Source organism: Arachis ipaensis, chromosome B05, assembly GCF_000816755.2.
Source record: "Arachis ipaensis cultivar K30076 chromosome B05, Araip1.1, whole genome shotgun sequence".
Lineage (NCBI taxonomy): Eukaryota > Viridiplantae > Streptophyta > Magnoliopsida > Fabales > Fabaceae > Arachis > Arachis ipaensis.
The window spans coordinates 147,725,881-147,740,808 of NC_029789.2; the positions used below are offsets into that span (position 1 = coordinate 147,725,881).

General features: G+C 32.9%; 3 protein-coding genes across 4 annotated transcripts in view; 2 read left to right on the forward strand and 1 right to left on the reverse strand.

The window, feature by feature from the left end:
• Nucleotides 665-3,681, forward strand: LOC107644884 (heat shock protein 83). 2 transcript variants are annotated; one of them, XM_016348835.2, is made up of 4 exons: nucleotides 665-1,078; nucleotides 1,182-1,462; nucleotides 1,936-2,824; nucleotides 2,876-3,681. In XM_016348835.2, the coding sequence occupies exons 1-4, from the start codon at nucleotides 799-801 to the stop codon at nucleotides 3,487-3,489; spliced, it is 2,064 nt and encodes a 687-aa protein (XP_016204321.1). In that variant the 5' UTR covers nucleotides 665-798; the 3' UTR covers nucleotides 3,490-3,681. The 2 variants fall into 2 exon arrangements, with proteins under 2 accessions (XP_016204321.1, XP_016204320.1); XM_016348834.2 differs by having other exon boundaries at nucleotides 1,936-3,681.
• On the forward strand, nucleotides 5,235-6,738 carry LOC107641538. The gene has a single exon (XM_016345023.2). It carries the CDS (start codon nucleotides 5,406-5,408, stop codon nucleotides 6,639-6,641), a length of 1,236 nt encoding a protein of 411 aa, XP_016200509.1. The 5' UTR covers nucleotides 5,235-5,405; the 3' UTR covers nucleotides 6,642-6,738.
• LOC107644885 (protein REVEILLE 6) overlaps nucleotides 11,428-14,928 on the reverse strand; it is a gene marked incomplete in the record, with an annotated part of 3,838 nt that continues 337 nt past the window's right edge. Inside the window, 8 exon segments of the mRNA XM_016348836.2 lie at nucleotides 11,428-11,912; nucleotides 12,157-12,216; nucleotides 12,342-12,451; nucleotides 12,754-12,855; nucleotides 13,018-13,185; nucleotides 13,293-13,416; nucleotides 13,823-13,880; nucleotides 14,809-14,928. Coding sequence (XP_016204322.1) covers nucleotides 11,814-11,912; nucleotides 12,157-12,216; nucleotides 12,342-12,451; nucleotides 12,754-12,855; nucleotides 13,018-13,185; nucleotides 13,293-13,416; nucleotides 13,823-13,880; nucleotides 14,809-14,928 — 841 coding nt within the window.

The window sequence follows — 14,928 nt, forward strand, 5'->3', positions numbered from 1 at the left end:
AATTATTTTAGATAGATAGTATATTATAATTTTTTGGTGATATTATATTAATAAAAATGTTTTAAAATAAAAATATGTTGAGATTTAGCTCTTACATTTAAAATTAGTAATTTATAATTTTGGATTTCATGCAAAAGCATTTAAAAAATAAAAGAGAACTGGTATTTAATTAAAATAATAGTTTGGAATCATTTTAAATTACATGAGATCAATTTAAAGAAAATAAAAGAGTAAAAACAGAAATAATTAATTTTATATGATAAATTTGATTCCAAAAAACTTAAAATAATTTAAATTAATTTCTTAAAAATATAAAAAAATTAATCCAATTTACTTCTTAGTCCTTTCTATCCACACAAGAGTAGAGATTTTATTTAGCGGTCTAGTCAACTTTGTGAAAACAAAGAACATTCGAGACTCGAGAGTAAGTTTATAGAAAGTTCGCGAACCCCATTCGCGCGAAATTTCCGATCCCCACTTTAACCAACGGCAACGGCATCCACGTCACAAACGACACCGTTTTTGTCCCCCGACGAAACCAACCCGCGCTATTTGAAAGAAAACGTTTAAGAAAATAAAATAAAGTAAAAAACGAGGATCTCTCTCTCTCGTTCCGGAGAGAAGTAGAATAATCCAGAACCTCTCTGCTACTATAATAACCCCTTCCCTCTTCTTCCTTATTCGCCGAACACGCAAAACAACAACCAATCTTCTCTGCGCTTCGCTATTCTCATTCTCTCCACGCTTCGCGCTCTATCTTTCCCTGCAATTTGCCAATTTCATTCGAGCTCGTTAACAATGGCGGATGTACAGATGGCAGACGCTGAGACATTCGCATTCCAAGCGGAGATCAACCAATTGCTGAGCCTCATCATCAACACTTTCTACTCCAACAAGGAGATCTTCCTTCGCGAACTCATCAGCAACGCTTCCGACGCATTGGATAAGATCCGATTCGAGAGCTTAACCGATAAGAGCAAGCTCGATGCTCAGCCGGAGCTCTTCATTCGTCTCGTCCCCGACAAGGCCAACAAGACTCTCTCAATCATCGATAGCGGAATTGGAATGACCAAAGCAGGTACCGTAAAATGCACTTTCCAATTTTGTTCTGAATTCAGTCAGGTGCTGTTTCTTTGAGTTTGATTACTGATTTGTTCGTGTGTGTGTGTGTGTGTGTGTAGATTTGGTGAATAATTTGGGAACAATAGCGAGGTCTGGGACGAAGGAGTTCATGGAGGCGCTGCAGGCGGGTGCTGACGTCAGCATGATTGGACAATTCGGTGTTGGGTTCTACTCTGCATACTTGGTTGCCGAGAAGGTGATTGTGACCACTAAGCATAACGATGATGAGCAGTACATTTGGGAATCCCAGGCTGGTGGCTCATTCACTGTGACCAGGGATACCAGTGGGGAGCAACTCGGAAGAGGAACCAAAATCACCCTCTTCCTCAAGGAGGATCAGGTAATATAGACACCTCAGCCCCATTTTGATTTCTATTTGCTCAGAAGTTTGATATTTTTGCTGTCGTTTTCTTCTGTATTGGATATGGTTGTATTCTTTGATTGGTGTTTTTATCTATATGATATGGATATGTTTGGGTTAATAGGTTATTTGACGTGTTATATAATTCACCAATAGTAATATTTGATATGAAGTTCAATGAGTTCGAAGAACACAAAAAATAATAATGGATAATTATGAACACGTCGAAATTGGAATCTTAGGAGCGTAAGGAACAACATAATTTCTGTATGAATTTATTTAGAAACACATTATTATGCACATCAATTTGATTCATTAAGTGCGTGCTTAGTTTTTAAACTTTAGGGGAACATTTAAAATGTTTCAGGAATCTTTTAATTGAAAGTTGCTTTAATTTGAGCTTGCAACGGAGATGATGGCTGAGTGATTGGTATTGTCTTTGGTTTTAACAGCTGGAGTACTTGGAGGAGAGGAGGATTAAGGATCTTGTGAAGAAGCACTCCGAATTCATTAGTTATCCCATTTATCTTTGGACTGAGAAGACGACCGAGAAAGAGATCAGTGATGATGAGGACGATGAACCCAAGAAAGAGGAGGAAGGCGATGTTGAGGAAGTTGATGAAGAGAAGGAAAAGGACTCCAAGAAGAAGAAAAAGATCAAGGAGGTTTCTCACGAATGGCAACTCATCAACAAGCAGAAACCAATCTGGTTGCGCAAGCCGGAAGAGATAACCAAGGAGGAATATGCATCCTTCTACAAGAGCCTCACCAATGATTGGGAAGACCACTTAGCAGTGAAGCATTTCTCAGTCGAAGGCCAGCTTGAATTTAAGGCCATTCTCTTTGTCCCCAAGAGAGCACCCTTTGATCTGTTTGACACAAGGAAGAAGCCAAACAACATCAAGCTTTATGTCAGAAGGGTGTTCATCATGGACAACTGCGAGGAGATCATTCCAGAGTACCTTAGCTTTGTTAAGGGTGTTGTCGACTCCGATGACTTGCCACTCAACATCTCTCGTGAGACGTTGCAGCAGAACAAGATCTTGAAGGTGATCAGGAAGAACATTGTGAAGAAGTGCATTGAGATGTTCAATGAGATTGCTGAGAATAAGGATGATTACAACAAATTCTATGAGGCTTTCTCCAAGAATCTCAAGTTGGGTATCCACGAGGATAGTCAAAACAGAGCCAAATTGGCTGATTTGCTCAGATATCACTCTACAAAGAGTGGAGATGAGATGACAAGTTTGAAGGACTATGTTACTAGAATGAAGGAGGGCCAGAAGGACATTTACTACATCACTGGAGAAAGCAAGAAAGCAGTGGAGAACTCACCCTTCCTGGAGAAGCTCAAGAGAAAGGGATATGAGGTGTTGTTCATGGTGGATGCCATTGATGAATACGCTGTTGGACAATTAAAGGAGTATGAAGGCAAGAAACTGGTTTCAGCTACAAAGGAGGGATTGAAGTTGGATGATGAGACAGAGGAAGAGAAAAAGAAGAAGGAAGAAAAGAAGAAGTCATTTGAGGACCTCTGCAAAGTTATCAAGGATATATTGGGAGACAAAGTTGAGAAGGTTGTGGTTTCTGACAGGATTGTTGATTCACCTTGCTGTTTGGTTACTGGTGAGTATGGTTGGACTGCAAACATGGAGAGGATTATGAAGGCTCAGGCCTTGAGAGATAACAGCATGGCTGGCTACATGTCTAGCAAGAAGACTATGGAGATCAACCCTGACAATGGCATTATGGAAGAACTGAGGAAGAGGGCAGAAGCTGACAAGAATGACAAGTCAGTAAAGGATCTTGTGCTGCTTCTCTTTGAGACCGCTCTTTTGACTTCTGGTTTCAGCCTTGATGATCCAAACACCTTTGCTGCAAGAATCCACAGGATGTTGAAGCTGGGTTTGAGCATCGATGAGGATGAAACTGGTGGGGACGATGCTGACATCCCAGCACTGGAAGAGGATGGTGCCGAGGAAAGTAAGATGGAAGAAGTCGATTAAGTGCTAAAGGGTCTGTGAGTTAGGTTGATAATGGGTATTGGAGTCTTAGTCGGTCAAATTATGTTTTGTTCCTGTGTTTGTGTTGTAATCTTGTGATGTGAAAATGTGTTCCCATGGAGTCTGCTATTTTGTCAAATTAATATAATATACATCAATGAAAAACAGAAAAAGCGGTTTTTCCTTCGGAATAAATATTATTGTACATCAGTATTTAGTTTGGTGAATGTTATGGTATTTAAAAGGAAAAGTATAAAAAGTAGTATCTACTTATTAAAAAAAATTAAAAATTAATATTTAATTTAAAAAATATAAAAATAAATATTTTTTTAAAATAAAAGCTTATTACAAAAATTAAATTAGATAAAATTTAGGTACTAATTTGTAAGCACAATTGAATGTACCATTTAGTTTTCACTGCCTCTAATTTGGAAAGGCAAACTTTTAAGAATGAGGGGTAAAGGGCCTCTCACGTCATGCATACAATGATTCGGAGGTAACAGAAGCTAAGTTGAAAAAATAAAAATAGGTCATATAAAAAAAAGGGTAAAAAACACAATTAAATCAAGGGAGGGAAGAAATTACATGAATCAGCTAAACTTAAAATTAATTTACGAATCAGCCAAAATATATTATTATATAATTCGAACCAGTTTGGTTCGAATTAGAAAAATATGTAATTTGAACCAATGGAGTTCGAATTATGATGGAACACGTGATGGATGTAATTCGAATTTATATGGTTCGAACTACAATTGAGCATTATTCGAACTAAGTGAGTTCGAATTACTCAAGAAGACGGCGTTCTCTGTAATTCGAAGTAAGTTGGTTCGAATTACATGATGATTTGAATTAAACCAATTCGAATAATAATAATAATAATAATAATAATAATAATAATAAGGAGGAGGAGGAGGTTTAAACATATTTTATTATATTAGGTTAGATAAAAATTAAATTATTTAAATAAATAATTCGGTGTCTAGAAGTTAAATCTTAGAATAATTTTTTGAGAATTATTTATCATATTATAAATTCATAATTATGTAAGTATGTGAAGGATTTATTTTTTAAATTACGTTTTTAAATTAAATGGCTTTTAATATTATTAGATTGTCTTATTTTTAAATTGGTCAATTCATTATATATATATATATTGGAATTATTTATTTTGTAACGAGTACAACTAAAATTTTAATAACAATTATTAAATTAAATATTGTTACTATGAGTACTATAAAAGTTTGTAATGTACTCGTTACTAACCTATCACATAATAAATATTTTTAAACTTTATGAAATGCAATTTTTTTCATAGACTAGTATTATCGAACTAATTAAATTCGATTTACCATTGACTCCATGTAGATATAATGGTTGGTGTATTAAAATAATTACATGGATTAGATTTATGCTATGAAATTTACATTCAATTAAAAAATTTTATATAAAATATTTTATACAAAATAAATAAAATTAACTACAATTAATTTTGTTACCCTAAAAGTTAAATAAAAATTCTGAACAATAAATAATGATACAGATCCCAAATTTCCAATATGACCATGTGAGGTATTACTGTATTAGATAGATAGATTCCAAAGTCAATTAGTCATATTTGACATTATAGTGTTCTGAAGAAAGACTAGTTATCCTCCTCAATTTAATTTTAAATTTTCAATAAAATTTAAAATTTAAAGTCAAATAAAACGGAGCAGAATCTACCCAAAACAAAAAAGAAGCAGAAATATGTATCAAAATCACAACAAAATAAAAATAAAAAACCAAACAGAGATAGACTCTCTCTATATATAATGTTAAGCGTCCAAGTATTTTTTTTTTATCAATCCAAGTCTAAGGCTTCTGTGCAGTTTGCGTCTCTCTTGATATCTGAGAATAACATAGCTTGAGTCTTAGATATGGGTGACATTGATGGATGGGCAAACATTCACCATGACATCTTGCAGGAAATTTCAAAGCACTTCTATTCATACGATGATTTCATCCAACTACGTTTAGTTTGCAAGCAATGGAGCTTGAAACTTCCAGAGATCTCCAGCAAGATTTTGTGGCTGCTGGTACCTGAATCTTTCAGTGATTATTTTTCTGAGGAAGAGGAGGCAGGCTACCATTCCAGGCAACCTATTGCTGATGAAGTACCACTTGATATTCAGTCTCTTGATGAAGACAAGATCCACCATCTCAAGCTACCAGAGATGCAGACCAAATTGATCCGTGGTTCTTTTGGTGGATGGTTGATCGTCCTAGATATATACCAAGGTTCGATGTATATGTTAGATGCATTTACAAAGGTCCGTTTAGATCTTCCTCCAATATCAACTTTTCCGGATATAATTGACTACAATCCTAACAATCGTGGCTTTGAATATACTATTCGGGATTTCGGTGATGTCCATATGGATGATTACGGGCCGCAGGAATCGAGCGGTTTCGTAAATTGTTCCCATGTTTGGAAGGTTATTATAAATTCATGTCCTAGTAATGACAATGAAGATTTTATGGCAGTGGCTATATATGGACCTCGTCTTACGTTAGCCTTTTACAAACCAAATGATAAGAGATGGTTAGATCTTTCAACTAGAAAACCATTGTTTCATGATGTCATATTTTTTGGAGAGAAGATATATGCAGTGGAAGAACGTGGCCAGCTATACGAATTTGATACAAACACAAAGTCAGGGCCTGTAGGTGGTATTCATGAAGCCAAACCTCCCTACGATGATGCTGCGCGGGGTCCTTTGCAGCTTAAATATTTGGTTGGGTGTGCTAATGGAAGTTTATTGATGTTGGTGAGACATTCTACCTTTCATCGTGGAGTTCCTCGTATTTACAAATTTGATATCTATGAATTGAAGAAGAATGCAAAAGAATGGTGCAGACTAGATAGTTTGAAAAATTGCGTAGTGATCATTGGACTCAACTCTTCTGTTCAAATGCTGCCTGCGAGTATTCAAACCAAAGGAAATCAAATCTACTTTACTGATGAAAACCTACTAGATTGGAAAACATGGAACTGTGCCGAACATCAAAATATTGGCATCTTCGACTTGGACGATGGAAGTTGTCAAAGACTATTATCCGATGTAAAGTTCATGTGTTCTCCTGTCTGGTGTTATTCTAGCTCATTACTTTAGTTTTTTTTTTCTTTTTTATTTTGTATTTTAAAAGATTATTTGCAAAGCGTTTGTTCTTCCTTACAGTAAAATTTTGATGAAGACATGCTTATCTTCATTTTGTTATCATTCAGTACTGCTATTTGGAGGAATATTCAAGCTTATTTATAGCAAAATATTAATTTTTTTTTTGTCAAATATCAAATGCATATTTCTCGGGAATTGAAATCACTAATAATAACACAATAGATTCACATATAAATTAATCAAATTATTGAAAAAATTCAAGAAATTACTACTATATATACAAATAATATATTATAAATAGCAATGTTTAAAACTTTATTTATAACGATAATGGAGAATTAAGGAATATGAGCACACAAATTTTTAAATAGGGTTTTGCATGATGTAAATAATCGTTTAAAAGAAATAATACAGTAGAATAAATATATAATGTAGTTCGTGATAGATTATAAATTATAAATAGATGGATAGTGAATAGATAGTTGTTTCTCGTGAATTTAATTTAAATTTTTTCACCAAAAATTGAAATTTAAAATAAAATAAAACTAAAGTAATCTACTCATAAGATAAAATAAAACATAAGATAATTTTAATTGGNTCGTATAAAATTAACTATGTCTGATATTTATTTTCTTTTAATTGATCTAATGTAATTTAAAATGATTCTAAACTATTATTTTACTTAAATACAAATTCTCTAGCTACTATTTTTAAATGTAACAGCTAAAATCTCAACATATTTTTATTTTAAATGAATTTTATCAACATAATATCATCAAAGAATGGTAATTTACCTTAGGTAGTTAACCATGACAATGATAATGCTACTCATGTGAAGTGGTTTAGTTGTTGTTGTAACATGTAGGTTTGATACAATCTAATTCAGGCGAGACTTGTTATCTTACATGCTTGACTTAATCTATCAATTAATTAGTGAAAAAATATAGGTAACCAACAACATTTTTTAACCTTAATTAGTTATACTCTATTGGTAATTTGGTAGTTAGTTGCCTTTTTCTTTCCTTCTCTTCATTACATGTATATATATCTAAACTGTACATGATAGATGATGAATGAGAATTATTTTTCACCTCTTCTCTTTAATCTAATAAGAGTTTGCTTAACTTCAGTAAAATATACTTTGATAATGGAGGTAATTTTTCAAGAATTTTGTATAATAATATTAATGTTTAAAAATTACACAAGGCAGAAAAATAAAATAAAAAGTTTTATTTTTTATTAATGATCATTATAAAAATGTCTAAGATATCCACCATGTTGACATTAAATGTTGTTTTATCTTCTATCATTTCATCATTTAATGTTATCTGCAACTATATATTTTCTTCCTTTCTCTTATTTTCAATTTTTAATAATAATGCTTTATAATTAGGTCTAAGGTGTTGCACGAGAACACCCTAGCTCAAGTTTTCATTTTCAACAGACAAAGAAAAATGTTGTTGTTATTTGTAACAGTACACTACATTAAATGTTTCAAAATTTAGTTGGAAAAAAACAAAAGAAAAACTTTAATAAAAATAAATAATTTTTTTTATAATAATACACCTATGTCATTTATACAAATTATGAATTATCTCTATTCATATACGGGAACGATGGCGTAGCATGATCTTTCACCGGGAGCGCCTTTCTTACACTACCCATCCATGCTCGGTAAAAAAAATCTAAAAATGTAAATAAGGATGTGACCAACGACTTTTATCTCTAATAGGCCGATTAGCTAACTTATGGCATTCATATATAATAAAACTGAAAGAGTATACAAAGAGTACATAAAAATAAAGAACATTTTGTTATGTATTTTTTAATTGATTGAATTATAAAAGTAAAACTAAATATCTATAGAATATTATCTACAAAAAATAAAAACAAAGATAAGATAAAAAATAATATAAAGATAAGATAAAATGATAAAAATTAAAATTAAAACTGAATTTTTATATACTCTATTGGACTGAAATTATAAATTGTAAAACTTCTTTATTGTTACGAATAGACTAAGATAAAAAAAATAGTTTAATAACACGTGCATCGACAGAATCTAGACCACCATGTGTTATGTGACACAAAAGTTATCATCAAGACCAAAAAACAAACAAAAAGGCTCTTGAGAGTAATATTTTGTACTCCCTAACAATAGCACTAAGATATTTTACATGCACTTGAAGTGAATAAAAATTGTTAATGCATAGATAAAAATACAAAATTTAAGTATAAATTAATTAGACGTGTTTAAAACATTTATACGCAAATGAATAGTTAAGACTTTAGATTATGTAATTATTATTTAAAAAATATTATGTGTATACCAAAATATAATCACTAAATTAGCGATTATATATTTTTATTATATGATAGCTGATAAATAATTATTTTTGTGTAAATATAACCTAATTAATATTATTGTATTAGTGAAGCCTATGAAAGAAGTTGGAAAATCAATTTTATTTGAATTTCCAAACAATTAATTTTATATATAGGTATTAATTAAAGAATAAGGATCTATATATAAAGGGATCAAACTCGTGAGTCATGCCATAAAGTTATGCGAAAGGGTGATAGAAAGGAGGCTAATACAAGTAACACAAATAACAGAGAATCAATTTGATTTTATGCCAGAAAGATTCACGCACCACTGAAGCTATATACCTGTTAAGAAAGATGATAGAGAAGTATCGTAGTAATAAAAGAGATCTACCTATAGTGTTTATTGATTTAAAAAAAGCTTACAATAAGATGCCAAGGGAGGTCTTATGGAAGGTTTTGGGAAGGAAGAGAGTAAGGGTCGCATATATTCGTACAATTAAAAACATGTATGCTGGGGCTACAACTAGTGTGAAAACTCAAGCTGATTTGGCAGAAGAGTTTCTTATTGGTATAGGATTACACCAAGGATCATCCTTAAATTCATACCTTTTTACATTAGTCTTGTAAGTATTCACAGAGCATATTAAAGAGCCTGTGCCATGGTGTATGCTTTTTGCTTATGATATCGTCCTTATGAGAGAGTAAAGGGAATACCTAAATAAGAAGTTGGATTTATGGAGAGAAGCTCTAAAAGTGTATGGTTTGCGCATAAACCGTAGCAATATGGAATATACTGAATGTAAGTTCGACCGTCGAAGGAAAAACTCTAATACAGAGGTGAAGATTGGAGAAAACATCCTACGAAAAGATAAAAGTTTTAAATATCTTGAGTACATCATACAGGATAATTGAGAGATTGAACATGATGTAAATCATAAGATCTAAGCAGGTTAGTCAAAATGGGGAGTGCGTCTGATTTTATATGTCACACAAAAAGTGTTTTTAAAACTTAAAGGTAAATTCTAATGCACTGCTATCAGACCGACTATACTTTATGGTGTAGAGTGTTGGGCAGTCAAAGGGGAGCACGAGCATAAGTTAAGTGTGACAGAGATGAAGATGATGAGATGAATGAGTGGTCATACACGATTAAATAGAATAAAGAACGAATATATGAGAGAGAGAGTTGGAGTAGTATCTATTGTGAAAAAGATTGTATAATCGCATCTCAGATGGTTTGAACATGTGAGAAGAAGACGCACAGAGCACCCAGTCAAGAGAGTGGATGAGATGGAAGATGGACAAGGGGTGAAAAGTAAAGGAAGATCTAGGAAGATCATATATGAGGTTGTCAATCGAGATCTACATGTAAATGGTCTCTCTATAGGCATGATATATGATAGAGCTCAATGGCGTCGTTTGATCCATAGTTGTCAGGATCGAACCGGTGATCGAATCGGTCAAGCTACTGGTTTATTGGTTTATTAGTTCAACCGATAAATCACTAGTTGAACCGGTAAACCCGGTATGACGTAAATAAAAATATAAAATAACAAAAAACTTAAAATTAAAATTTGAAATACATATCTTCACTAATATTTTATGAAAAATTAAATCTTAAATTCTAAAAATAACTAATAAAAAAATATAAAATTTGTCACTAATACTACAATAATATCTTAATTTGACACAATAAAAGTAACAATTAATTCACAAAGCCTATCATCTAATTATAATATCAGTAGATTTTAACTAATACAAAATTAAATTAAATTAAATATCTATAAAATTATGTAATTGAATGTATACTATATAATTACTATTTGTCTTATATAATAACAAGAAGCATGATGGTTGAGTGGCAAAGGGAGAATGCTGGTCCGAACCTTTGCTTCAGCATTTTGGAAAATTTTCAAAACAGACCAGTTCAGTTAGACTGGTTTACACCGGTTCTCACTGATTTTGACCGATTCTTATTAGTTCACACCGGTTCTTTTTCTTGAATGGTCCAAAAAGTAAACCAAACCAGCTTAAGGTATGATTTACCAAATTTTTTGTCAAATCAACCGGCCCAATTTAATTTTTATAACTATGGTTTGATCCATATAGTCGATCCCATCTAATGGGACAAGACTTTGTTGTTTTTTTATAGGTATTAATTAAATTATCAAGTCTTGCTAACAAATGTTTTAAAAATACTAGTTAATGATATTATATTAAAAAATTTGTAGAAAATACATAGTAAATTATTAGAACACTCTTTAACTAAATACAAGTATTATAAATAAGAGGAAGAAGTGATTCGTCGGTAGATATGGCGCGAGACTGACAAAAATGGTTCAGTAGGATGAAACCCTTTTGAGATTCAAAGGGTCTTATGGTGTGCAAACTGCAAACATATCACTTATGTGGTTCTACATTTTAGTGATGACAATCAAATAGATAAAGAAAGTAATCGAGGAAACAAAATACATCAAATTAAACCTTGCAAGTAGATATTTGATGTTTGGTTAATCATAATATAATACATACATACATCTTAAGTACTGTACAAGTGTACAGACCCTACACAAAACTAGGAAAACTATACACTCATTATTATTTCCCTTTTACAACATTGTAATGGTAATTGATATATACAAAGAACACCACAATGAATGAAGGAAACTAAGGCTTTGCTTAGCCAAGATGCTGTGCAGATAGCAATTACAAATCACAGTAGGACATTATACTAGGCTGTGACTTGTGCCTTTCAGCTTGTTTCCTTTCCAAGGAATCTTGCATAATCATGCAAAATTGTGAACCTCCGATGAGGTGTTTTCCCTTTCCAACACCAATCTAGGTAGCAGCACTCTTCAACTGATCATCCTGAAGTATATCTGCATTGATGTAGTCATCTGTATCAAGTTCAACCTCGTATGTTGAAAGAACCTTCCTCTGCATGAATTACAACAACATGCGCAGTTGTAAGGAAGCTGACCAACAAACATGTTAAACTATTTTCAATTATTAATAACTATTTCTCAATTCAACTAATTTCATCTAGACTTTTCTTTTCTCCAACTATATCTCTTGTTTCATTTGATGACATATATCCTTATTACAGGTCCAGTAAAGACATGTAATCATTTTATTTTTCAAAGATATGGCAAGCCAGAGATTCAGTAGCATGAATACTTACATGGTCCTCAAAATCTGGGCTAGTTAAATTGACAGAGAGATTTCTCATCAACAACAGGACCTAAATAGAGCCAAGGTCATAGAAAGAATAGATTTGTCAGAACTGTTAAATCATAAATTCATTTATACAGTTGCCGAGCAGAATAGGATAGACTAGACTGAGAGAAGTAGAGAACATAAACATACCGTCTCAACATCTATACGGTCCATGTTTTTCAGTTTGTGCAAATGATCAGTTGTATTTGGATCAAATACACTGCCAATGAAGCTGTATACTTGAGTGAAATCGGGAAGCACTGCATTAGAAGAGTGCGGAAATTCATTATAATGGCAGTTAATCTATATAGAATGTAGACAGCATAAAATAAAAGAGTAACCGTACAACAAAAGACAAACTTGGATGAGAGAGAGAGAGAGAGAGAGAGAGAGAGAGAGAGTTAATCATGGAACAAGAGCACATAAATTTTCAAATAGGATCTTGCATGTTGAGCAAAGTGGAACTTACATATACGCTTAAACATAACATTATCTGCCTCCATCAATACAAACTATATTTTTAAAGCCTTGATAATTGTAAACTAAAACCAAAAAACATTACCTCTTAGTGGAAAGCTACTATTCCCCTGTCCATTGGATTCATCACCTGGCTGCACTCTGGGGGTACTCTCACTGCTACCAGAAGGGTCGTTCACTTTTGGTACTGCAAAACAAGTTTGATAGGGGAAAACAAAATATTGTTACTGTCTCTCTGTTTTTTCCCCCTGATAATGAGTATCATGGTTTATAAACAAAATTTTCAGAAAATTTTGTCAAAGAATATATAAACAAAAATTTATATACAAAAAACTGTAGTATTTAATACCATGCAGTAAATTAGTGGTTTGCAAGGTGGAGTTTGACCATGAAGGCACCACAGTGTTCATAATAGGAGTTTTAAGCATTGTGGAGGGGTCATGTTTCAGGACATATCCGGACTCAAGTAAAGCAGATGAAGATTGAAAAGATTCTGATAGCTGTGAGAGTAAAGGAGCTGCATTAAACAATTACAGATTATTAAATATAATATAGCATTAAATTATGAGTTTACGGCACAAACACAGCATACACACAAACAAACATATAGTGAATGATGATGACCATTTTTGGAAGCCTTTTGAGGATAAGGATGCGCAGCTTTTCTTTTCGGCCTGGGTGGAGGAAGATGCTCACTTGTCCCACTCTTCTGAACTTTTATGAAGTATTTCTGTGCATGACTACGAATCTACAAAGTCAACAGACATTACGTTTTGAATTAAATTATCCATATAACAATGAACAAGCCTCAACAACTCATAAACATCTACAGTACATGCATACAAATGTTTCCCACTGGTTAAGCTGTTGACACTCAACCAGCAAACGGCATGAAATACGATCAAATATATTTCCCCAGAAAAGATGTTTCTTCTAAGTTACATAAAAAAAAGTTTTCTTCCGCCAATGTATTGATGTTTCTGTAACCAACTAACCACATTCCAAGATATTATGAGAAGCTTCTTCCAATATACATTTTTCATGTTAACAAGTTACTCATTTGAATGCAAAACCTAGACTCAGAAACATGAAATATTTAAGACAAACATTTCTGAAGAAGACAAGTTTTTTGTTTTCCTTTAGTTTGGAATAACCTGTATAACTGTCTTTGATCCAACAAATGCTCCAATCTTTTTCCAGTCACGATCAAACCTGGATGCAGAAAGAAAAGATCAAAATATCAGGACACTGCAAGACAATGACACCAAGCTTGAGAAAGCAAACGAAGAAACTCACTATGATTTAACTTGAAACACAATATTTTTCATGTAAGGCAAGCAATTAATGAAGCTTTCTACTTCTACCAATACATTGCAAGCAATATAAAATTTCAAATATCAAAAGATATAATAATTGGAGAAGAATGTCCATATTTTTAAGGTTATGTGGTGTCACTAAACTTGCCACTGGAAAGAATTAGCTACTTCGTTCTCTTTACTTGCTAATAGATGTTTCTACGAAAGTCCAATAACTGCTATGCAAAGTGACTATGCATCTGCTTAGCAATTTTTTGGCAACTTTGTAACTTGGTATACTCATTCCTTTGTTTCCCGTCTCTTTTCTTAACGGGAAATTCTTATCCTACTCCTAGTAATTTTTTTCTTACACTTCAAAACAGTTAATACAACCACGTAAAATGAAAGGCATCAAAGAATTGAACACCAAAAAGAAGTAACCAAGTCAACAACCCAAAATGCTTAAGTGTAGCTAGTGGAAAAGCTTAAGCACAGCTCAAAAGAACAGAGGCACAAATTTGATGAACCCAATATCCTAACTCAGCTCAAAAATCAAACTTCACCCTACTCCATTTGTTCATTTTCCAACATTTTCAGTTCACCCACTAATCAAACCAACCCTAAAATTTCCCCCAACCTAAAAACCCTAAAGTCTACACCTTAGCAAACAAAATATTCACATGAATTTTACACACCACACTAGAACTAACCAATGTCTCATACTCTCACCTAAAAACAGTCAAATTCATCGATTACATTTTTTCAGAATCAAAATCAAGAGAACAAAATAAAGCTAAAAATAGCAACAAAAAACAAAGGGGAAAAAAAAAGGAAACTTTACTTACAGTTGAAGAGCTTCGAGGAACTTGTCGTGTTCGGGTTCAGTCCAATTCTCCCTGGACTTAGTGATAGTGTATGGCTTTCGGATTTTCTTTGCGGCGTCCTCCGCGGAGTTAGGGGCGGAT

Excerpts from the sequence above, each read along its gene's own strand:
- LOC107644884 (XM_016348834.2), top strand. The coding sequence starts at position 799 with ATGGCGGATGTACAGATGGCAGACGCTGAGACATTCGCATTCCAAGCG. Across the intron at positions 1,079-1,181 it reads AATTGGAATGACCAAAGCAG|ATTTGGTGAATAATTTGGGA; the intron begins GTACCGTAAAAT and ends GTGTGTGTGTAG. Across the intron at positions 1,463-1,935 it reads TCTTCCTCAAGGAGGATCAG|CTGGAGTACTTGGAGGAGAG; the intron begins GTAATATAGACA and ends TGGTTTTAACAG.
- LOC107641538 (XM_016345023.2), top strand. The coding sequence starts at position 5,406 with ATGGGTGACATTGATGGATGGGCAAACATTCACCATGACATCTTGCAG.